The 25,426-nt window shown below is 46.4% G+C and overlaps 1 protein-coding gene, 1 long non-coding RNA gene and 1 other non-coding gene across 4 annotated transcripts; all 3 read left to right on the top strand.

The window, feature by feature from the left end:
* The first annotated feature begins 545 nt into the window (after positions 1-545).
* On the top strand, positions 546-16,421 carry LOC114894840. 2 transcript variants are annotated; one of them, XR_003793331.1, is made up of 5 exons: positions 546-615; positions 5,644-5,754; positions 8,809-9,125; positions 15,378-15,545; positions 16,174-16,421. It is a non-coding gene; the product is annotated as an uncharacterized LOC114894840 (long non-coding RNA). The 2 variants fall into 2 exon arrangements; XR_003793330.1 differs by lacking the exon at positions 546-615 and adding an exon at positions 1,473-1,545.
* Positions 12,680-12,782, top strand: LOC114895124. The gene has a single exon (XR_003793430.1). It is a non-coding gene; the product is annotated as a U6 spliceosomal RNA (small nuclear RNA).
* A 4,150-nt stretch (positions 16,422-20,571) lies between the features above and the next one.
* On the top strand, positions 20,572-22,032 carry ZG16 (zymogen granule protein 16). The gene is made up of 3 exons (XM_029219348.1): positions 20,572-20,641; positions 20,825-20,957; positions 21,667-22,032. Exons 1-3 carry the CDS (start codon positions 20,587-20,589, stop codon positions 21,983-21,985), a joined length of 507 nt encoding a protein of 168 aa, XP_029075181.1. The 5' UTR covers positions 20,572-20,586; the 3' UTR covers positions 21,986-22,032.
* Positions 22,033-25,426: the final 3,394 nt, after the last annotated feature.

Below are 25,426 nucleotides of genomic sequence, written 5' to 3'. Positions count from 1 at the left end.
TGGATCTCCCCGCCCCCCCCCCCCCCCCCGCAGAGTGTTTCCAAGGCAACCTGGGGGGATGTGGTCACTGCGGCGGGGAGGCGTTTCCTGGTGAGAGGTGGGGCCGGAATGGGCAGCGGTTCTGTTGATCTCAGTGTCACCCCACAGTCAGGCCCCAGGCCCCAGAACAATTACCTGGAAGCCAAGAGAGAGAGACAGAGCCCATCCAGACCACAAAGGTGGCTCGCTCTGTCCTGCTCGCAGGTGGCTGCTGTGTCCCTGCCCTGCCCACTGGGCCCCGCCATACCCACTCCTGCTATCTGTCCCCACACACCCTCCTGCTTGCCCACCTTCTCCATGCATTTCACAAACATATATCTTCTTGTCCTCAGACCATTTAGCCCCAATTTTGGTTGGAAACTATCTGTGAGGTGAGGCTCAGGTAGCAAAAATGTCAGGCCTCTGGGAAGAAGCCAAGCCTAAAAAATATGCTGAGGCGTCTCTCCAAGACCACGAACATTTGTCATCTCGGCTCCTTTCTCCTGGTGCTTAGTGTTGAGGAGAGAATCATCAGCTCCTGGACTGGGAGCCTTTCAGAGACTGTCTAGAATCGACTCACTCACTGACAGATGGCAGGTAAGCCCTAAATAAGGGAGGTGTTGTGTTCTAAGTCACACCCCTCATGTATATAGGAGGATGGGGGGAGCACAGATGTAAATGCCTTCTCTGGCAAACAACGTGTACACAACAGAACTCTTCCTACGTACTCAGATTTTGTTTTGCAAAATGACAGCCATTTAATGTGAAAGGCTACAAAAAATATGTTGAAATGTTAGCGTCTTACCAAAGAAGGTCACAAAGGCAGCCTGACTCAGATTGCTCTGTCCTTGTGGTTTGGAGGGAAGGGCCAGAAGGAGTACAAAGTGTGGCAGGGGTAGGAGTAGGTGGAAAGGAGAGTCCCAAGGCTCTGGCCTTAATATGCACCACCCACCGAGGTTAGAATTTGATGATGTTATAAGCCTTAAAATAAAACCTGAGCTTAATACCACTGAACTGGATATGTACAAGTGGTTAAGATGGTCATTTTTGTGTGATAGGTATTCATGACGATAAAAAGTTTTCTTTTTAAAAGAAATTCCAAATAAATAAAACCTGAAAATTGTTATGTATGTTCTCTTCTAATTAGTCTTTCTTTAAAAAAAAAAATTAAAGCTCTAGAACAGTAAACATTATTCAAAACCACGGGGCTTCCCTGGTGGCACAGTGGTTAAGACTCCACCTGCCAATGCAGGGGACACGGGGTCCAGCCCTGGTCCGGGAAGATCTCACATGCCGCGGAGCAACGAAGCCCGTGCGCCACAACTACTGAGCCCGCGTGCCACAGCTACTGAGCCCGCGCACCTAGAGCCTGTGCTCCGCAACAAGAGAAGCCGCCGCAATGACAAAGAGAAGCCCCCGCTTGCCACAACTAGAGGAAGCCTGCGCATAGCAACAAAGACCAAATGCAGCCAAAAATAAATAAATTAAATAAACTAAACAAACAAACAAACCAACCAGAAAGACCAGGTATGATTTTTTGTTGTTGTTGTTCCTAAGGTATCAAACTGGCTGTTTTGATTCTTAACTGTTTTTCATCACTTACAAAAAGGCTTAAAAAATTTTAACTGGTTCCTCAAGAAATTAAACATAGAATTACCATATGTCCAGCAATTATATGTCTACATATGTGCAAAAGAATTGAAAGCAGAGACACAAACAGATATTTTCACACTAATGTTTATAGCAGAGTTATTCACAAAAGCCAAAAGGTGGAAAGAACTCAAATGAACTCAAACGTCCATTGATGGATGAATGGATAAACAAAATGTTTATATTATATATAAAATATTGTTTATATCATACATGTTATTCAGGCCTAAAAAGGAAGGAACTTCTGAAACATGCTACAACATGGATGAACCTTGAAAACGTTATGCCAAGTGAAATAAGGCAGACACAAAAGGACAAATACTGTAGGATTCCACTCATATGAGGTCCCTGGAGTGGTCAGGCTCCAAGAAACAGAAAGTAGAATGGTGGTTGCCAGGAGCTGGTGTTTAACGGGTCTAGAATTTCAGTCTGAGGACTTCCCTGGCGGCCCAGAAGTTAAGGCTCCTCGCTCCCAATGCATGGGGCACGGGTTCAATCCCTGTTCGGGGAACTAAGATCCTGCATGCCGCATGGTGCCGCCAAAAAATATATATATATATATATATATATGTATATATATATATATATAATTTCAGTTTGAGGAGATGAAAACGTTCTGGAGATGGAGGATGGTGATGGGTGCACAACAATGTGAATGCACTTAAACATTGTTAAAATGGGGGAATTCCCTGGGGGTCCAGTGGTTAGGACTCAGTGCTTCCACTGCAGGGGGCACAGGTTCAATTCCTGGTCTGGGAACTAAGATCCCATAAGCTGCGCAGTATGGCCAAAAATTTTAAAAATAAATAGGTAATAAAATAAAAATTGTTAAAATGGTAAATTTTATGGTATATATATTTTACCACCATGAAAACTTTAAATCATAGTATAGAAAATTGAAACATAAAGAGGAAAATGATTCCTTACAATTTCCTCACTCCCAAATAAACCTGCATTTTTTTTTTACAGCTTCTGCAAAGTAGGGAGCAAAACCCAGGTATTCTGACCCCTAGCTTCCTCCCCCTCCACCATGCAAGAATTTCTGCAAAAAGGAATCAGGAAGTTACTCAAGGAGTGTGTGTAAAAGGGAAGCCTCTGGTCAGGAGTCTGGAAAACAGGCCTTTGTGTGGGAGTCTTCTGGTTGACGGGGTGCTCCTGGATCCAAGTGTTCTGGGATGAGCCTGGCTGTGCTTGGAACCAGTTAAACTTTTTTTTTTTTCCTTAAAGCTCTTCCACTTTAATCTCCTTTAGGATTTTCTTTGAACTCCATATGCATTTTATTTCCCCCCACCCTTTATTTTCTTTTTTGGTCCACCTCACGCGACATGCGGGATCTTTAGTTCCCCAACCAGGAATCAAACCCGTTCCCCCTGCAGTGGCAGCACGGAGTCTTAACCATTGGACTGCCAGGGAAGTCTCATTTTTATTTTTTAATTGAAATACAGTTGTTTTACAATGTTGTGTTGTAAAACTCTATTTCTCATACACTGTGCAGCTGGCCCATGGGCTGCTGTGTGCAGAGTTCTGCCCTTGGTGCTCTTCACTCCTAAGTGTATGTGGTGGTTTTTTAATATTTATTTATTTATTTAGGCTGCGCCGGGTCTTAGTTGCGGCGTTTGGGATCTAGTTCCCTGACCAGGGATTGAACCCGGGCCCCTGCATTGGGAGCGCAGGATCTTACCCACTGGACCACCAGGGAAGTCCTTATGTGGTGGTTTTAAAACATGTCTCCAAATTCCTTTTCACTCCTCCTGTCAGAGGTAGAATCTCATCCCCTGCCTTGTGAATATGGGCTGGCCGTTGTGACTCACTTTTTTTTTTTTTAATTTTATGTATTTATTTTTTGGCTGCGTTGGGTCATCATTGCGGTGCACGGGCTTCTCACTGCGGTGGCTTCTCTTGTTGCGGAGCACCGGCTCTAGGCACGAGGGCTTCAATAGTTGTGGCTCGCAGACTCTAGTTGTGGCGCACAGGCTTAGTTGCTCCACAGCATGTGGGATCTTCCCAGACCAGGGATCGAACACATGTCCCTTGCATTGGCAGGCAGATTCTTAACCACTGCGCCACCAGGGAAGTCCCATGACTCACTTCTAATGACTAGAATTCAGCAGAAGTGACAGTATGGCTGCCACGGCTAGGTTAAAAAATAGGGAGAGTGCTGTTCCCACGTGGCTTGGGCTCATTCTCACTCTCTACTCATCCTTGAAACCCAGTCACCATGTGTGAGGAAGCCTAAGACACAAGTAGGTGCCCTGGTTAAAGTCCCAGCAAGGGTCCCAAGTGACAGCCAACGTCAACTCTCTGACCCGTAAGCAAGCTCCTTTCCAGATGACTCCAGTCCCAGGCTTCCAGCCACGTCAGCGGATGCCGAGTTATCCCCACTCAGCCCTGGCCAAAAAGCAGATTCATGAGAAAAAAAAAATATTGCTGTCTTAGGCCACTAAGTTCGAGGGTGGTTTGTAGCACAGAAATAGGTAATCTGGAACATTCTACATCAGTGTTTCTCACCAAGTGAGTAAGGACAGTACTTCAGAATAACCTGTGGGGCCTTCTCCAGGGTTCACTCTTTATCCCTATTCTTCCCCCACCCCATTCTATTACACTGTTTTAGGGCCTGAATTGGGGAGGGTGAGGAGGAACATGGTAGCCACGAGAGCACTGAGTTGGTTAAGAAATCCCACAGGTGATTCAGATACGCCCTCCCTGTGGATGAAATCCGCTAGACCTGCTCTGTCCAATACGGTAGCCATGAGCTAGGTGTGGTTCTTCAAATTCAAATTCAGTCAAGTAAAACATTCAGCTCTTCAGTCTCACTAATTACATTTCATTTAATTAATCCACTAATTACATTGCAGCTAGTGGCCACTGTATGGACAGTGCAGCTACAGAACACTCCCGCCATCACAGAAAGCCCTATTGGGCGGTGCTGCTTTAGAACCTGGCTTCCCAGACGGTCAGCAGCACCCAAAGAGAGCATCAGAATGCACACTCTCGGGCCCCGCCCAGACCTACTGGATCAGAAGCTGTATCTTATCAGGATACCCAAGTGACGTGTGGGTGCATGAATGTCTGAAAAGCACGGCACTAGCCAGTTCTCAACCTTGGCCATATGTTAGAAGCACCCCGGGAGCTTTTTAAAAAGATTGAGGCTTGGACTTCTCTGGCAGTCCAGTGGTTAAGACTTCACACTTCCACTGCTGGGTGCACAGGTTCGATCCCTGGTCAGGGAACTAAGATCCTGCGTGCTGTGCAGCGCAGCCAAAAAAAAAAAAAAAAAAAAGCCTGAGGCTGAAGCCACACCTCAGACCAAGTAAATCAGAATGTCTGGGGAGGGACCCAGGCATCAGTCGTTAAGGTTTTCCAGGTGATTTCAATGGGCGGCCAAGGTTGAGACCCACTGCTATGGTCTACATCCTCTGGGGGTCCAACAGCTTCTGCCCTGCAGTGGACACCTGTTGGATTGTTAGACTGACGCCACTATTTGAGGAAGTGTCTTTTCTGAATGGTTGCAGTAAGAGCTGTCACATTTCTATAATGTCACCCCCACCACACACACACACTTAACCGTGAGTTGATTGAATGCCTCAGGTAGGCTGGACCAATGAGTTCTTTCCCTTGGAATTTTGGAACTGAGACTGAATGTCTCTGGGTGACTGAATCTGTTAGATGTGAGGGTTGGGAACTCTCAGTGCTCCCTCTCCCATCACGCGGACCAGAGAGAGGAGCACTGGAGAGAAAGAGAGAGATTTCTGATGCTGTTTGAGTCTCTGGTTCCATTTCCCTCCAGATGCCCAGCTATAGTCTTGTCCTTGGCTCATGCGTCCTTATAATACATTTCCCTTTGTGCTTAATAGTTTGGGTTGGGTTTCTGTGACCTGCAACCTGCAAATGCTTATTTAATATAATCCTAGGCCTGTTAACTATGTTCCAGAACAGAATTTATTTTTTTTTAAATTTTGGTCTCATGGCTTGCAGGATCTTAGTTCCCCGACCAGGGATTGAACCCGGGCCCACAGCAGTGAAAGAGTCCTAACCACTGGATCGCCAAGGAACTCCCGGAACAGAATTTCGAACTAGATCCCACAGGTAACTCAAAGTTACTAAGTAAAAAACTGCTTTATTATTATTGTATAGAACATTTCTTTTTTTGTACTTTTCTATATTGTGTAATATTTCATAATATTAAGAAGGCTTCCTGGGTAAAACTGCCTGATTTATTTGGGCAGCAGGCAGACAGGGGAGGGGAAGAAGCAGGCTTTCCCAGCAGTGCAGCCTCTCTGAGGAAACATCTGTTTGCAAAACTGGAGCTCTGGGCCATGTCTTCTCCGGTCAGAAGTTCCAGATGATGCCAGGCCCAGTGTATGTGGACCTCAAAGGAACAGAGATTTGGGGGCTTGGTGAGCTACCCACTGGGGTTCTGCTCACTTTTAGACTTGCTAAAGGAGTTGCTAACTGACTGCCTGGTACCCCCTTCACTTCTGCTTGTATCCCACCTGCCTAATCTGGCCATGCCTACACCTTAATAGTTCTCTGTAGCGCTAAACTGAAGCCCCATCTGGAGATAACTGGACCTGATGGATCTTGAGGAAACGATCATTTGAGCTGAGTATGTTGGGGGGGGGGCCCTGCCCACAAGGTGGCTTTTGTGGGTCCTTTTTCTCCTCCATGATGCTACTTGAAAAGTTAATGAGGTATATTCCAGACTGAGGCTCTCAGTGGCCAACACCTACACTCTATGATGCGTCGCTGCCCACCAGATGTTTCCAGGAGAAAGGAGGGCCCAAGGGGCTACCACAACTTCCCCAACTCCTATGTGTACTGAGCCTGACCATACTCAGGTTCTTGGCCTGATTCTGGCGGAGGTGGATGCTCTCAAGAAAACATCAAGGGACTTCCCTGGTGGCACAGTGGTTAAGAATCCGTCTGCCAACGCAGGGGACACGGGTTCGAGCCCTGGTCCGGGAAGATCCCACATGCCGCGGAGCAACTAAGCCTTTGCACCGCAACTACTGAGCCTGTGCTCTAGTGCCCATGAGCCATAACTACTGAGCCCGCGTGCCACAACTACTGAAGCCCGCGCGCCTATAGCCCGTGCTCCGCAACAAGAGAAGCCACTGCAATGAGAAGCCTGCGCACCACAACGAAGAGTAGCCCCCGCTCACTGCAGCTAGAGAAAGCCAGCATGCAGCAACGAAGACCCAACGCAGCCAAAAAAAGAAAGAAAGAAAACATCAAACTTCATGTCCTTTACCACATACCTGACTATCACTGTCTCATTCATCAGAAAGGATTACTACCTCTATGGGTCATTAGTCACCTGAGATCCAGCTGGAGGACTCACTTGTATTCTGGTTCCAGAAAACTCGTCCATCCAAATTCATCCATCCTCTAGCTCTCCCATCCCAATACCAAGGGGTATCAACTGGATCCTGAATACATCACTCCATTGCTGCACTTTCTACATGTAGCAGCACTGGGTGGCCAGACTTCATTTATTTATTATTGTTTCTATTGAGCCATTATTCACATACTAAAAATCTCACCCTTTTCAGGTGTTCCATTCAGTGGTCTTTAGTGTATTCACAAGACTGCAACCACCGCCACTGTCCAATTTCAGAACATTTTCATCTCCCCAAAAGGAAACTGTATACCCACTAGTAGTCACTCCCATTCCCTCCTCCCCCGCAGTCTCTGGCGACCACGATCTGCTTTTCCTCTATGAATTTGTCTATTCTGGACATTTCATATAAATGCAATCATACAATTTGTGGCCTTTTGTGTCTTGTATCTTTCACATCGCATAATGTTTTCAAGGTTCATCCATGTTATAGCATGAATCAGTGCTTCACTCCTTTTTTTTAATCACTGAATAAATAATATTTCATCATATGAATATTTGTCTTTCCCACTACCTGAAAGTAGAGCATTCCTATGAAGCCTTCCATAGACTGAAATGACAAAGTGAAGAAGTAATTATCTTAGGACACATCTTGCTAATGGATGCACAAAATAGACCAAGATAAAGCACAGATGCCCACAGACACAGTTGAAAACTGTGGTGGCTGGATGCTGAGATGCTGAGTGTAGTTTCTGGGGAAAGAGCTTGGCTGTGCCACTACCTTGCTTGGGGTATGTGCTGCCTCTATAACCACTCACTGCAAAACAGACACTGAATACTACTCTCACCTTTTGGCTTTTACTATTGTAAAAGCGAAAATCCTCTTCAGATTTCTTTTGGCTAGCAAAAACAGGTACTAATGTAGGTTTTCCTAAAAGCAAAGTGGCATAAAATGAACTTTCAAGAAAAGTGGGGAAGGGACTTCCCTGGCGGTCCAGTGCTTAAGACTCTGCACTTCCACTGCAGGGGGCATGGGTTTGATCCCTGGTTGGGGAACTAAGGTCCTGCAAGCTTCATAGCGTGGCCAGAAAGAGAGAGAGAGAAAGAAAGAAAGAAAGAGAAAGAAAGAAAGAAAGAAAAGAAAGAAAGAAAGAAAGAAAGAAAGAGAAAGAAAGAAAGAAAGAAAGAAAGAAAGAAAGAAAGAAAGAAAGAAAGAAAGAAAAAGAAAGAGGGGCTTCCCTGGTGGCACAGTGGTTAAGAATCCGCCTGCCAAATCAGGGGACACGAACAAAGTTCTAGCCCTGGTCCAGGAAGATCCCACATGCCGCTGAGCAACTAAGCCTGTGCACCACAACTACTGAGCCTGCGCACCACAACTACTGAAGCCCATGTGCCTAGAGCCCATGCTCCGCAACAAGAGTAGCGCCTGCTCCCCGCAACTAGAGAAAGCCCGCGTGCATCAACGAAGACCCAATGCAACCAAAAATAAAGTGAAAGAAAGAAAGAAAGAAAGCAAGGAAGGAAGGAAGAAAAGTGAGGGATACCTGTACCACATTTTGTTTATCCTTTCCTCGGTTGATGGACATGTGGGTTGTTTCCACTCTTTGCCTATTACAAGTAATGCTGCTAGAAACATTCAGGTCCAGGTTTTTGGGTGGACATATGATTTCAGTTCCTTTTCTGTACATACCTAGGAGTAGAATTTCTCATTCATATGGTAATTCTATGTGTAACTTTTTGAGGAACTGTGGGTGGCCAAATTTACAACTATTAAGTTCATCCACTTCTTACTTTCTGCTCAGAACTCACATTCCTCCAGCAACGACAGCTCCACACCTTCCCCTTCCACATTGTTGAGGACCTCAATGAACCTGGCTCCTGAGCAAAATGTGGAGGACACCAACCTCAGGCTAGAAGAGCAGCAGCAGCAGGCGCTGGGGAGACAACCCTTCAGGAAGACGGCGCTGTCTTCCTGCCATGCTTACGCCACCCATCCTGGCTGAAGCCTAAAGACTCCTTCTTAAGCAACGTTACTGCAACCAGAGTTCTGGGTTTCATGCTTCAAGTGGCCTTCATCCACAACCCACAACCCACATCTCACCACTGCCTACTGAGCAAGGTGTGTTTGGACCTTGCCACGCCCACCTGGGGTCAAGAGGCAGCAACCAGGAATGGCAGGGACGTGATCAGTGGGGGAGGTTCCTGATTCGCGCTCCAGACCACACATCAGCACAGCTGAGGGCTCCAAGCAGAATGTTGGTGAAAAGTTGCTTTACACTTCAGAATTTCAGCTTCTGCAGATGAAGGAACATGCAGTCAACCCTCAGCTTCTCCCAACCAGACGGAATTAAACCGCACTCCCTCTTTGTGTTCTCTGTAAAGTGCAGCCTCAGGTGTGAGAAGCAGAGAAGCGGGCAGCAGACGGGCACATTTTATACTTGGACACTGAGGCTTAGAAGGGTTGAGTAGCCTGTCTGGGGTGACTAACGATCCTATTTTGCCCGGGCCTGTCCTGGTTTTAGCAATGAAAGTTCCATGTCCCAAAATACCCTTAATTTTGGGCAAACTGAGAAAGCTGGTTAGTGTCTTCCAAAGTCACACAACTAGCTGGAGCTGAATCTGAACCCAGATCTCACCATCTCCCATGTCCTCCTCCTGCTGAATGAATGACTTCCTGAGCAGGTCAATCACGTGAAATATATTCAGAGCAACAAGAGATCCAGGTGTTTCCTGATGCTCTTCCCTTCCCTTTTGCCCTCTCTGCAGGGGTGCCCAGACCAGCTGAGAGTTCCATCCCTTACCCAGGGCCATCCTGATGCCTACAGTGAATAAGGACAGGGCCGCTGAGCTCAGGAGAGCTTTATCACTGCCAGGGCCTGCCAGGTCTCACCTACCTGGCTCCCCAAGATCTCAAGAGTCAGAGATTCCAACCTTGAGAGCTGTGAAAAATGAATTAGAGCGGTCCCAAGTGCCACCTCTTTGGGGAAATCTGGGGAGATGGAAAGAACCTGGGCTTTGGAACCAGTCAGCCCTGGATTTAATCTGAGCTTCCCATCTTTTTTTTCTTTTTTTTTTATACTTTAAAATTTTTTAATTTTATTTTGGAGTATAGTTGATTAACAATGTTGTGTTAGTTTCAGGTGTACAGCAAAGTGATTCAGTTATACATATACATGTATCTTTTTTATACATATATCATGTATTCTTTTTCAAATTCTCTTCCCATTTAGGTTGTTACAGAATACAGAGCAGAGGGACTTCCCTGGTGGTCCAGTGGTTAAGACTCCGCACTTCCAATGCAGGGGGTGCAGGTTCGGGGAACTAAGATCCCACATGCCATGCGGCGTGGCCAAAAAAAGTAAAAAAAGAATATTGAGCAGAGTACTCTGTGCTGAGCTTCCCATCTTAATAGCTCCAAGGGACTTGGCAGTCTTCTTAATTTGTGCCTGAATTTCTATTTTTCCCAAATTCCCAACTTGAAGGGCTGTTGAGGAGATAATATTAAATACTTTATATAAAGAACCTCATTTAGCACTTCGGTCCTTGTTTACCTTGACCTAGCATTGCTTCTCATCTCATCTTTCAAGACCATAAAGATCTGCCCCTCCACACTAGGGACTGCCTTAGACCTTCTTACCATTCAGGATTGCTCTACATTGACCATCAAATTCCCCAAGCACTGAGCCTCCCCTTCCTCTTGCTCCACCTGATGGTCCATCTTACTGACACTTCTTTTTCCTGGAGCCCACATCCTGGAGGTCATCACTGACTACCCGCCCTCTTTGACCTCACTCCACTTCCTCTATAACCTTGACTTCATTGTGAATCACTTCAACCCCACTCCTCACAGCCTTCCTCATAAACCTTCTGCCTTGAGCCAATACAACCACCTGCTCTTTGTCCTATCGGAGAAAATCACACAACCCACGATAGTCAGTGCCTCTAGTCGCCCTGTAACATGGATCTGGACAGCTCTCGTTCCCCTCCCGACAGTTGCTCTTCCAAACATTTCACAGCTTCCCTAAAGAGACCTGCGCAATGCCACCAATTCTCCATCAGCTGATAATCTCTTCCTCTCTCCCCACGAAGAAATCTGGGGTTTTCGGCAGGAGCCCCAGCTCTCTTCCTTGTTGATTCTCTGCCCTCCAGAATGGGGTTGGCCCCCTTACCCCTTATCCCCACCCTAGCAAGGAGAGATTAGTAATCATAAATATCATGGTCTGCTCTTGGCTTCATTCATGGCTTGCCTGGGGATTCTTACTGGCTTCCTCCGGTTCTTGCAGCCCTATCTGCTCTGATACTTTCCTCCTGTAGTGAAGGAAGGTGTTTCCCACTTTGTACCCTCCACTGACCGTCCTACCCTTTTAAAATGTCTCTATTCCTCCTATGCCACTGCTCCCAGCCATAAATGATTGTGTCTTCTATGTACCTCACAATTTACTGAACACATTTTTCTATCTAATTTAATCCTCTAAAATAACCCTTTGAAGTGGATCTTTTAAAAAAATTTTATTTATTTATATTGAAGTACTGTTGATTTATAATGTTTCAGGTGTACAACAAAGTAATTCTTTTCCATTATAGGTTATTACAAGATATTGAATATCGTTCCCTGCGCTATATAGTAGATTCTTGCTGTTTATCTATTTTACCTATGATAGTGTGTATCTCTTAATCTCAAATTCCTGTTATCCTTCCCCCACTTTTCCCTTTGGTAACCATAAGTTTGTTTTCTATGTCTGTGAGTCTATTTCTGTTTTGTAAATAAGTTCATTTGTATCTTTTTTTTATGAAGAGAATCTTATTGTTCCTTTATCAATGATGGTTCAGAGACTTTAAGTAATTTGCCCAAGACAAGTGATAGCGCTGGATGGACCTCAGCCTGCTTCTCTCTTTTCACTCTGCAATCCTGGCATCAATGACCACACTTCCCTGGCCACAGGTGGGATGTGCATTTCCTCCTCTGTGCTTGGCTGAATCCCCGCTGCGCTCATTCACCGCACTCTGAAGATGTATTCCTTTATGTTTGCCCCTCATAAGGCTGTGAGCCCCTCCAGGGTGGGGAACTTCATTTCTGTTTTCCAGGTTCCCTCAGTAAATGCTTTTGATCACATCAAGTTCAAGCTACCTTGGCCTGTGTGTCAGGTTAGTTGTGGCTAGTTGACCATTTTGCCTTCACACTTTCATAAAATGAGTGGACATGAAAAAGTGATGATACTAGAGAAAAGGTGTGAGATCTCGTGGCCTTGGTACAATAGGGACAAAGCTGAGAAGAACTGCAGATGCTAAAATCAATGACGCCGGCCTCAGTTGGACGTGCAATGGGCTTTAGTTGGTCTGCACTGTATTCAATTGGGAAGGAAGAAAACGAAATCGAAGCATATGTATAGAAGGCTAGGAATATATGATTTAGGTGTATAACTAAAACACGAGAGGCAATTAGAAATTTTATGATTTTCTCACTTGCCCTGGACGGAGCCCCTCCTTAGAATGTGAGACTGTGTTGTTTTACTTGCGCACACTTGATTCATATAGAAACAGTCCCTTGGCACTCACCGTGCACTAGGCCATGTTCTGGAGTGAACCCTAAGAGCTGGGTACGGTTACCACCCACCCTTCTTTTTTTTAAGATGAGAAAACAAAAGCAGAGAGAAGTAAAATAACTTGCTACAGGGGCTCACTTCAGCAGCACATATTCTAAAACCGTAGAAACAGAGAAGAGTAGCATGGCCACTGCACAAGGAGGACACAAATTTGTAAAGCATTCCATTTTTTAAAAATTTGTTTTACTTATTTATTTTTGGCTGCGTTGGGTCTTCGTTGCTGCTCGCAGGCTTTCTCTAGTTGCGGCGAGCAGGGGCTACTCTTCGTTGCGGTGCACAGGCTTCTCATTACGGTGGCTTTTCTTGTTGCGGAGCACGGGCTCTAGGCGCAGCCTTCAGCAGTTGTGGCTCATGGGCTCTAGAGCGCAGGCTCAGTAGCTGTGGTGCACAGGCTTAGTTGCTCCGCGGCATGTGGGATCTTCCCGGACCAGGGCTCTAACCCATGTCCTCTGCACTGACAGGTGGATTTTTAACCACTGCGCCACCAGAGAAGTCCAAAGCATTCCATATTTTTATGACCAACTCTCTACAAATTCTTATCTGTGGAGAAGACAATGCTTAGATCTGCATCACAATCACCCTTGTTTACTGTGTGTTTTCCTGCTCACCTCCCAGAACAGACTCTCCCCACCCTCAACATCCTCTTCTGTCTTTAGCTGAGGGTGGCATTTAAGATGAGGGCTTCGCCCATTTTGGCGAGTTACTCAATTTTTCTGGGACTCTCCCATGTACACATGTTATTAAACTTTGATTTTCTCCTGTTTAAAAATAAATAAATAAATAAATAACTTGCCCCAGGCACACGTGTGCCCTCTGTGTAGTGGTGGCTGGATTCCAACACAGTCTGTGCTTTTCACCAGCACATCACACTATCTCTGTCTTAATGCATTTGCAGAACACATCATGCATGAGAGCAGATGACTGTTTGAACTACACGTGATGTGTAAAGGAAACCAAATCTGCTCCTATTTTTAGATGAATTCCTCCTGACACAAAGCAAGAATGACTGCTTCCTGGTGGAGCGACTCCCACTTTGATAGTTTATCCAGCATATATGAGCACTGGATATAGCTGATCCTACCACTCAGATGGACAAGGATTTCATCCCTTTGAATATTATATTGTCATGTTCTGGAGAGTGATTATTTTTGTGAGGAGGAGGAAAACAAATTAAAGGAAATGAAGGAAAAATAAACTAAACGAAGGAAAAAAAAGTTGCAGTTGATAATTCAGTAAGAGATGTAGAGACTGAAAGCAAAAACAGAGCTTAAAAAAAGTTACCGTGTAATTATATCTCAATAAAAGGAAATAAAAACCAGATTCCCAAGTGACTTTAACTTTTGTTCTTCAAGCCAACTTACACAAAATTCTTTTTCAAGTTTGACAAGATCTCCAGGATCTAAACTCAAGCTAAACCATAAGATAAAGCTAACTGCAGATGAAAAAGATATGGCTGCCTACACCATCTTTATCTGAAAGAGACCAAAAAGGAAGGCCGTATTTTGTGAAATTCTCAACAGAGAAGAGAATAAACATTTACCCAGTACTTACCACGTGCCAGGCCTGTCAACAGAGATTGGTTGATCTTCTTATCTCCAATATACAGATGAAGAAGCTGAGGCCCAGTAGGTCATGAAGAGAGTAAGGACTGGACCCAAGCTTTAACCCATGTCTCTTTTCAATACAACATTCTGTCCACAAATTCTTGGTACATCGCTATAGGTTTCTGACTTCAAAAATGATTAATATATAATCATTTTGTAATATATACACATATCAAATCATGATGCTATATACTTGAAACTAATATAATGTTATACGTCAATTATATCTCAATTTAAAATAATTAACAGTGTACACTTATCAACCCAGATCTGGGTCTCCAGAGCCACTCTAGTTACTGCCCTAGATGTGTCCCAGTCCACTTCTATCCTGACAGTTTTGAACAAATAGCATTGGTATATGAAGAAATTGTATTTGAACCTTACCCTTTGAGTTAAAAAACTGCAATTCATAATAGGAAATAACATTTCATATCGTGACCCACTACACACAGATAGAGTGTTTAAGTGCACTACTTCAAGAAACAATATTGGGACTTCTCTGGCCGTGCAGTGGTTAGGACTCGGCGCTTCCACTGCCAGGGCCCCAGCTTCGATCCCTGGTCAGAGAACTAAGGTTCTGCAAGCCGCAGGGCCAAAAAAAAAAAAACACCCAAAAAACAAACAAACAAAAACCCCCAATATTGGGGCTTCCCTGGTGGTGCAGTGGTTGAGAGTCCGCCTGCCGATGCAGCGGACGTGGGTTCGTGCCCCGGTCCGGGAAGATCCCACATGCTGTGGAGCGGCTGGGCCCGTGAGCCATGGCCGCTGGGCCTGCGCGTCCGGAGCCTGTGCTCCGCAACGGGAGAGGCCACAACAGTGAGAGCCCCACATATCGCAAAAAAAAAAAAAAAAAAACAACAATATTTAACTTTGTTACATGCACTGCTCTCCTATTTTCTTTTCTATTCCACTTTTAAAATATGCTGATCTTGAGCTGTTAAACTGATTTCATGGCACACCAATGGGTTAAGATCTACCGTTTGAAAAACACTGTCCTTTAGGGGTTTGGTTGATCTTGAGATATTTTTTTCTTGTTTTATAAATGCAGAAATATAGGCTCTAAAGAATGAGGTGACTTTCTTAAATTCACACAGCTAAGAAATATTGGATGGAGGACCTCAACACAGAATTCTGTGTTTATGCCCAGTATTCTTCTGAATACAGAATTTCTTCAGAGGAAGTGTAAATGAGAAATTGAAGAAAGCCCATATGCAACCCTGTGAGAAGAGAGACATAGCTGTGTGAAGAGTCAAAAGAGGAACATTTCATAGGAGTCTTGCTGCAGCTGACGCATTTGACAGTCATTTCTAGGGGACGCCTGCTCTGGGCCAGGTGAGATGCAGGACCTGGGAATTCAGAGGTAGGGACTACACAGTTCCTGCCTTAGGATGGGCTCCGTTTCAGTGGAGGAGGCTTCCCTGTAAACAGATAAATTACGGTGCAGGGTAATTAGAACCAGACTAGTGATGGAGGAAGCACAGCTGGAGGCTGTGAGTGGGGGACAGAACCATGAGAGAAAGGAGCCATGAATTCTGTTCAAAGTGAGGGGCTGGGAAGAGAAGGGAGTTGAGGAGAGCAGGCTTGGTGGTGGGCGCAGGGGGTGGCCGAGCTGGTGGTATGGGCAGAATATCTTGAGGGTAGAAGGCACTGGGTGGGCAGAGGAGGGGAGCATTTTGGGCAGCCATGTAACCGAGCAGGACCCTAGGAGGCTTCCCCAGAATAGACCCCCACCCACGTTCTCCACCTGCCTTTTGTCTGTAGAAAAACTTTAGTCAAAGAATAAATTTAATCAGAGAAGCAAGAAAATGCAGAAAGAAAGGGAATCGGTCAAGCAAGACAAAATAATAATACTTTAGCCATTAATCAAAGTCAAGGACCTTTAGTTCCTCCTCAAGGACTATAGATATTATTCTAAGCCACATCCTTTGAGCTATTTTACAGATACTAAAACTCCCACCAGGTGGAAGAAGTTAACTGTACGCTGTCCACAAGCGCGTAGACCCCAGACCAGTTGGAACCAGAAGGTTGATGATGCCGACTCCCGATTACCTCACCACCAACCAATCAGAAGAATGTCCACGAGCTGACCACACCCTGCTCCTTGAACACTGTAAGACTCCTCACCACCCGCTCCGGGGTGGGGCGCACAGTCTTGAGGATGTTAGCCCACTGTGGCCCCCTTTGTCTGGCAAAGCAATAAAAGCTACTCTTTTCTACCTCACCCCAAACTCTGTCTCCTCCTTTCTCTTCGCATTTCTATTTGGCACCGGTGAAGAGGCCGGTTTTTGGGAACAGCTGGAGTAGCAAGACCAAACTAGTAGGCCACTGAGGGGCTGGCGTGTGGGGCACGAGGTTCAGGGAGGTAGAACCCCCTTTTTCAACTTAGTGAGGTCACTTCTGCTCTCTAGACTTTATCCATTGGAACAGTGAAGAGTGAGCAGAAAAGCAAGCTCATGTTTGTTTTCGTGGTAAAACCCTTTGCTCAAATGAAACCTCCATGGAGGCCCAATGTATAAATGAGGAGGTGGAGGATGTTTTCTTCTTAACAGGAAACAGATCTGCTGTTGTTTGGAACTATATTGTGAAAACTCCTTGATGGGGGGAAGGGGCAGATTCTCACCCTGGGGTCTGAACATGCACCGAGACTTGGAAAAGACAGAGCTGCTTTGTCTGAGGGAGGGAGGGCCTCTCGGGCAGTCCAGGAGGGCAGGCGAGAGGGACCCAGCAAACTGGGGGGAGGGTCACTCCCCTCTTGCCCTGGCCTCCCTTCCCCAGCCTCACCCACCCGCAGTCCATTCTCCACTCTATCAAAATGCGGAGGAACCCTTTTAAAAGGCAAAACCCTTCAATGGCTCCCCTCCCTCTCGGAAGGAATCCAAACTCCTGACCATGGCCTCCCAGGCCCTGCGCCCTCCGCCCGCTGGCTGCTGCCCAAACCTTGCCTCCCGCTGGCTTCCCTCACTTACCACCAGCCACCCTGCCCTCCTTGCTGTTTCTGAATTCATCCCACGTGCTTCCTGCTCAGGGCTCTGGTACTTATTTTTCCCTCTGCCCGGCCCACTCCTCACCCAAATATCTGTATTTCTCTCCATCACTTCAATCAGGTCTCTTTGCAAATGTTACCTGAGCAGAGGACCCTTTAAGCCAGAGCAGCAGCCTCTCCGTCCCTCTTCACGTTCTCGCTCTGCTTTGATGATTTCTTCATAGCACATATCATGTAGTAACATTCATTTGATGACTCCCCCTGCTAGAGTGAAAGCTCCTGAGGGTGGGATTTGACTCTCTTCTTCCTTACTATCTCTCCAGCATCTGGGGTGGTGCCTCCAACATAGAGATGCTCCATAAACATGTGCTGAGTTAGTCGCTTTGCTAAAGGGGCAGAGGAGTCAGTGAGTGTAAGTTGCCTGTGATAGCAGAAAGCTTGGGAAGGCTTTGGACTTTCCCTGCCTGTAGCACTGGAGCAGGGGTAGCTTCCACTGCTTATAGGGACTGGGGCAGGTAGGCACCCAGCTGGCACATGGGTTAAATGTGAACTAGTTTAAATAGGAGCTAATGAGGTAGAAGCAGAGGGGGGCCTGGTGTCCCAGGGCCTTCACCTTCTTCCTTTTGGATCCTCAGGCACAGCACCAGCGCAAACTCTAAGATGTACCAGCATTAGCTACACAGTGGCCTTCCTTGTCTCCAGGACGACAGAGGATGAACCCTGAGACCCCTCCCACTGGAGGAAGCGTATCTCTGTCACTCTGGAAAGGGGACTCAGGAACTTTTGCCCGGAAGCCAGGGACCAGTCTGCAGGCATGGAGGAGACTCTGGATCTCGGCATGAAACTGAACCTATGACAAGTGTAGGAGCCTCTATTCTGAGGGTCCCAGATGTGTCAGTCATGGAAATGTGAGGGTGTTTTCCCAAGGTGTTCACCTCAGGCCTCCCTGAGCTGCCATCTTTGATTCCCTGTGTTTGGTCACAGACTCTGTGATGTGCTCCTATTAAAGAAGAAGAGACGCGTGATAATGAGAGAGGAGAGAGGGGGAGGAGTCAGAGAGAGAGCTTGGGAGAGATGAAGAGACAAAGAAGAGAAGAGGCACCAAGAAAGAGAGAATATAAAGGGAAAAGCTCAGGGCAAGAGATGTCAGGGAAAGATCAAGACATTAAAGGAAGGAGAGAGAATCAGGGAAGAAAGGCAAGCACAAGAAAGGACAAAAGCCATAAGAGAACAAAATGGCTGGAATGAAGTAAAAGTTGTCACCAGGATGTGCTCGTTTTGGACATGCAGAAGGTTGGAGAGGGGAGATCACAAACGGCATCCTTGGCTGCCCTCCTAGCTCCCGGAATCTCCCTGCCAGGAGCTCCACCCTACTTCCGGCTCATCAGGGTGGGGCTCCCTGTGTTTCCTGGGACGAGTCCTCAGTCCCAGATGGTGAGCCTATAAGGGGGTGGGGTACTCCGAATGCCACGCTCCTGATCATTACTAACCAAGGCTAAGGGTTCCAGCCCCTCCTTGGGCTTTGTCTTTCTGCCCTGCTGACACAGTGGGTCAGAGGGCCAGTCCTAGAGGGGCCCCAGAAGAGAAGGGCTGGCAAAGAGAAGAAATCGATGACACCAACCCTGGGGAAGTTTCAGGGGGAGGGAGCCGTTGCCCTGTGTGGGCTACAGCCCCAGGAAGATTCAGCTATGGCGCCCAGGAGTCCTGAGGGCCCAGAACTGTCCCCAGAGGAGGACCTGTCTGCTTTTACTTCCTCAGCTTCCCACTTGCCTGCTGCACTGACTCTACCTGTTCCAGGGAGGGGGATCTCCAGGTGTCCTGTGGCCTCAAGTCACCGTTCTCAGAGAGAAAAAGTTTGTGAAGAGTCTGACAGATCGAGGATGGATGAATGGAAAAAATAGAAAGTACAGCAAAATATTAAGATAGAATCTACATGGTGGGCATAGGGATGTTCACTGTACAATTGGATTTTTTCAAATAAAATATAAGGGGAGAGAAAAAAAGTGTCTGGCAAATAGTAGGCATTCCTAAGTATAAGGTGTTGGGAGTGTAATCCCTTTCCAGGAGAATCTATATTTCAAATACCTGCAGAGGACAATGTTTATCCTGAAAGATGGCAGATTGCAGGTGAGGGCACCAGAAGAAACAAAATAGGGGAAGGAGAACCTTGGACCACACCCAGAGGTGATTAGGAAGTTTGCCCGCCCAAAGCAGCTGGCCCTTCGGTTGGTGATCTTTTCTCAAGTTTATTCTGCCTCTCCTGAGATCTGGGCTTTGGTCCAGAGTTGACCCCACCCTGCCACCAGACCCTGCCTGACAACTGACCCTAAGAGTTTGATCATGTTTGCTCAGGAGGTGAGGTTCACGCAATGAAGAGCAGGGGGAGGGCTTGGACGAGGTATAAAAGACCTGGAAGTTTCCAGGGGGTTACTTTGCACTTGAAAGTGCCAGGTGAGGGGTGACAGAGGTGTGGGCTGAGGGGTAACAGGGATGCCTGGATTTGAATTAGAGGGGATTCACGCTGAGCTGAAGAAGAGGCTTCCTGGATTGAATGGCTGGGAAGACCTGCGTGTCAGCTAACCGGGGCATCTGGTTGTGAGCTAGTCTTAGGTGTAAGGATATCTGGATCTCAGCTGAAGGACTGGGGACACCTGGGATACACCTACGGCCAGATTTGTGTTAGTGGAGAAGGAGGTATGACAAATAGACCAGGTGCCTGGGATCTCCTATCTTAAGCTGGTTCCGATTTCTTCTCCAACTTCTCAGTCTATCCCACCTGCACCAGAACTGCTTGGACAGTGCTGTTGGCTGTTTCTTCTATCACCACCTTCACTCCCCAAGTGACCCAGAGACCCACCTCTAAAATGCTCCTTTCCTTCTGATTTGAGACTAGGATGAAACTAGGAATTTAAACTATGCCCCAGATGTCCCACAGACTGGGCCAGTCTACCACAGGCCTACTTCAGTTAGGTTTTGCTCTGACTCCTGGTTTGATAAGCTCAACCATCTCTAGGATTTGGAGATGTCCTCCACTTCTTCTTTAGAAAGCTCCTTTCCTGCTTTGTGCCAGGAGGGAACAGGGCTTGACAAAGCTTAATCCAGTTAGAAGGTCAGGACTGACCTTCTGGCTTGGGAGGGAAGAGAAGGATCGGCTGTAGCCAGACCGGAGAGAGGCAGAGGGATTGAGGACACATAAGATAGTATTTGTGACAAACAGGACTAGAGAGTGTGGACAGTTCTTTCTAAGACCAAGACTGGGTGGATGAGGTCTGAGTTGAAGGACCAAGAAACCCGAGCCTCAACTGGAGATCAGGGGCGCCTGGGTAAATGACATCTGGGGGGATAAGGGTAAACGTTCACTTTCTCCTTTCTTCCCACTCCAGCCCCAGGATGTTGACCGTTGCTTTTCTTGCCCTTCTTTGTGCATCAGCCTCTGCCAGTGAGCGTAAGTGAGAAACCAGGAGCCCAGCACTAGAGTCAGGGGAAGCAGCTTCCTGTACTGCTGGTGGCCAAGGCTGTCAGTGGCTGACTTGGGGTGGTGGGAACTGAGTTGTGGGGGGAATAAGGGTGGTGGGGAGAAACTGAGCTCTCAGGGGATTTCTCCCCCCAACTCCTCCTTTCCCTCCAGTTCAGGCCAACTCCTCCTCTTTCAGTGGAGAGTATGGAGGCCATGGAGGAAGGCGATTCTCCCATTCTGGAAACCAGCTGGATGGCCCCATCACTGCCATCCGTGTCCGAGTTAACAGCTACTACATCATAGGGTAAGATTCTTTGCGTTTCGGTGGTTTGGGGACCTTCTAGGATCTTACTAAATTGTGAATTTCTCAGTCACTTTGGATCACATCTGTTTCAATCAAGTCACAGGGATAACAGGATATGGAAAAATTATTAGAGGACTTGGATTTGAGACCTGTGCTGTCGAAACCCCTAACACACCCACACTTGTGATCTTGGGTAAATCATATACCATCAACTCAGAGGGACCTGGAAGTTGTCTAGTTTTTCCCCCAACCAAGGTTTAAATCCCCTCTGGCATCCTCCATCTTTGCTTGATGGCTCTCCCAAAACTTTATCCTTCTGATCCTGGATTTGTATCCTAGCACAGCATGGACAAGTCTCTTCCTTCATCGGAGCCTTTCAGATGTTTGAAAAATCCCTTTTCTTGTTTCAAGTAGGGGGTGGGGGCCTGGTGGGAGTGTAGACTTCAAATTCAAGCTCTGATATTCCCTGTCTGGGTGATTCTGGGCAAGTTGTTTTCCCTCTGTGAGCCTTTTTGTCAGCAAAATGAGGAGTTGAAGTTCCATGTATGATCTCCAAGGGCTTACCCAACCCTCACATTCTGTGGGACTGGCAGGGGGTTTGTCATCCCTGTCACTAGTCTGAAGGTCTCAGCCTGTAGGCCAAGAGGTCCTGAATTCTGATCACCTTACTCAGTGTCTCCCTTCCTTCCCTCCTCACCCCTGCCCTTAGTCTCCAGGTGTGCTACGGCAAGGTGTGGAGCGATTACGTGGGTGGCAAGTTGGGAAAGCTGAAAGAGATCTCCCTGTACCCTGGGGAATCAGTGGTCCAGGTGTCGGGAAAGTACAAGAACTACCTGAGAAAGCTGGTCTTTGTGACTGACAAGTCCCGCGTCTTGACTTTTGGGAAAGACAGAGGCAAGAGTTTCAAAGCTGTCCCCTTGCACCCCAACACTGTGCTTCGATTCATCAGTGGCCGATCTGGCCGATCCATTATCAATGCCATTGGCTTCCACTGGGGTGTCTACCCCAGTAAACACGAGAACTGCTGAGTTGTCCTGCAACACTGCAGTGGCGGTATGGGAACCCCTCACCACTAACCACCATCCACCTGTCTCAATAAAAAAGATAATAAAAGGGCATGGCTAAAGCGTGTGTATGGGTGCCTGTAGCTGGGATCCACCTCTTGACTCTGGGTATGGACGTGTGACTCTCATTTCTGGCTATGCGTCAGACGTCAATCTGGGGAAGAGTGGGAGGATGAGGGAGAGAGGTGTAAGAATCCTGGGCTTTTCTTCATGATTTATTAAGAGGAGATAAGATTCTGGCCTGCACCAATTCTTTTTTTCAAGTGTTTACCCAAACTGGAGTTCTAAGGCTGAAGGTAAGACCTAGTTGTGGCTTATTGCGAAAACCCCAGATGCTCCACTCTCCAGCCCTTTTCTCCCCTTTGTCTTCCCCTTGAGATAGTGCCTCTCCACCAAAAGGCTGTCACCTCACTCTCCTGACCTTAACCCCCTCACTGTACGTGGGTGGCCTGAGCCATCATCCTTTGTTATTTCCCAGAACCCACCTGACTCCCAAAATTTAGCCTAAGTTCCTGCCAAGGGCTTTGCCTATTACCCCAGCCTAGTTGCTCCCCACCTTTACTCATAAGCCCTGGTGTCCTTGCTCAGCTCTCTCAGACCGCAGTTCTTTCCTCAGGAAGCCACCACCTCCTCAACAGCTTCTACTCTGCCAATATTACCCTCAAAACAAGGACATCCCAAGGTGGGGGGGTAGGAGGGTAGAGATTTCCATCATGGGTTTCCATGAAGAGAAGGGGCTGGTTAGAGTCCAGGGGAAGCATTAGGGTGACTGGATAGATTGAGCAAGGATACAAAGTTGCTTTGGAAATAATTCTTAGGACTCTAGCTCCCGGTCCTAAATTTTTGACAGTTTTTTGTTTGTTTTTTGTGTGTGTGTGGTGGTGATTGGGGGTGGGGGAACTTACTCACTGCTCCCAATAAGTTTATACACATCCCAGAGAATCCCAGTCACATTTCTTCACAATTAGACAAAGATAACAGTTATGCACATGTAATTTTATAAAGAAATATTAACATTACACAAACTTATGCCTAGTCTGTTTTTATAAAAATTCCTTTATTTCTCTCAATTCCATGGAATGGAATACTATGCCACTGTAATTATATTTTTATTGAGATATAAATCACATAATATAAAATTCACCCTTTTAGAGTGTGCCATTCAGAGGTTTTTAGTATATTCACAAATTGTGCAACCATCACCACTCTCTAATCCCAGAATACTTTTACCACCTCAAAAGAAACCCCATCCCCATTAAGTAGTCACTCTCCATTCTCCTCTCCCCCAGGCCCTGGTAACCCTCATCTACTTTCTGTCTCTATGGATTTGCCTATTCCGGACATTTCATACAGATCAAATTATACAACAATGTGGCCTTTTATGTCTAGCTTCTTCCATTTAACATAATATTTTCAAGTTTTATCCATGTTATAGCATGTATCAGTACTTCAATCCTTTTTATGGCTGAATCTGACAGACTTTTGACAGATCAGATATCTGGTCAACTGTAGGAAAGCCTCTGTTTTCACACTATGCCCACTTAAGGCACTGGCACCTCAGAGGCAGCATGGCACAAGGGGACTAAGGGAAGGGATTGCTGGCTCTTATCTAGTCTACACATTAGGTTTTGGCAGGAGATTATGACTGAAGAAAATATCCCCTTACTTAAAAACTTAAGCTTTAAAATTGCTGAATTAAGCTAATCACACATTTACCAACTATCCCCTGCTAGGATCTGGTTCTTTCCCTCTAGTCAAACTGTTTTATTGGTGCCATAAGAAAGGTGTTTTTCATAGGATGCTAAAGGAGCCAAAAAGAAGACTAACTTTCTCTGGGAGGTCAGGGAAGACGTGTGTGTGTGTGTGTGTGTGTGTGTGTGTGTGTGTGTGTGTGGTGTAGGGGAACAGTACTGGGCCCAGCTTATGCAGAAATATGAAGATATGAGAACTACAAGTGGTTCAGTACAGGTAAAATGCAAATCACAATTGGGCCAAAGATGAAGCCTCACGGAAAGGCAGGAACCGCGAATATCATACTGAACTATTTAAACTTTATCTTATAATTTACGGGGAGCCACTGAAAACTTTGCCCAGGGGATTGATAAGATTTAGAAGAATATATAATTTTCCTGGTATAAGTGGGGAAAATGGACTAATGGTAAAGCAGGATGAGATACGAAAATAGTTAAGAGACTAGTTCTAGATCAGAAATGATGTCTATACAAAGGCAGTAATATGAGGAAAAGAGAAAAGGGAAGAATTTGAGAGATTTGAGGTGGAAGATAGGCTCAGAAGAACTTGATAACTGAATGCACGAGGGTGAGTGAAGGAGAATCTAGGAGAATTACCATGTTAGTAGCTTGGGAAACTGGGAAGACTGTTACTCTCTGAGACGGGGAATACAAAAGAAAAATTAATTAGCTTTTGGACCCATTGAGTTTTGAAATATAGTTGATTTACAATGCTGTGCCAATCTCTTCTGTACCGCAAAGTGACTCAGGTACACACATTCTTTTTTTTATATTCTTTTCCATATGGTTTATCACAGGATATTGAATATAATTCCCTGTGCTATACAGTAGGACCTTGTTGTTTATCCATCCTATATATAATAGTTTGCATCTGCTAACCCCACACTCCCAGTCCTTCCCTCCCCGCCCCCTCCCCCTTGGCAACCACAAGTCTGTTCTCTGTCAGTGAGTCTGTTTCTGTTTTGTAGATAGGTTCATTGGACCCACTGCGGTTTTGTTTTTTTCTTATAAATTTATTTTTATTTTTGGATGCATTGGGTCTTTGTTGCTGCGAGCGGGCTTTCTCTAGTTGCAGCGAGCGGGGGCTACTCTTCATTGCAGTGTGCAGGCTTCTCATTGCGGTGGCTTCTCTTGTTGTGGAGCACAGGCTCTAGGCATGCGGGCTTCAGCAGTTGTGTCACGCGGGCTCAGTAGTTGTAGCACACGGGCTCTAGAGAGCAGGCTCAGTAGTTGTGGCACACAGGCTTAGCTGCTCCGCAGCATGTAGGATCTTCCCAGACCAGGGCTTGAACCTGTGTCCCCTGCAATGGCAGGCGTATTCTTAACCACTGCACCACAAGGGAAGTTCCCCCATTGCGTTTTTTTGGTTTTTGTTTGTTTGTTTGTTTTGCGGTACGTGGGCCCCTCACTGTTGTGGCCTCTCCTGTTGCAGAACACAGGCTCTGGACACGCAGGCTCAGCGGCCATGGCTCACGGGCCCAGCCGCTCCGCGGCATGTGGGATCTTCCCGGACTGGGGCACGAACCCGCATCCGCTGCATCGGCAGGCGGACTCCCGACCACTGCGCCACCAGGGAAGCCCCCCCATTGAGTTTTGATGTATCTGTGGCACATTCTGGAATGGGGACATGTCTGGATCCAACATTGGGCAGAGG

This window comes from Monodon monoceros, unplaced genomic scaffold (genome assembly GCF_005190385.1).
Source record: "Monodon monoceros isolate NGI ecotype Baffin Bay Population unplaced genomic scaffold, NGI_Narwhal_1 Super_Scaffold_13, whole genome shotgun sequence".
In the NCBI taxonomy this organism is placed as follows: Eukaryota; Metazoa; Chordata; class Mammalia; order Artiodactyla; family Monodontidae; genus Monodon; species Monodon monoceros.
This window is presented reverse-complemented; position numbering and strand designations above follow the sequence as displayed.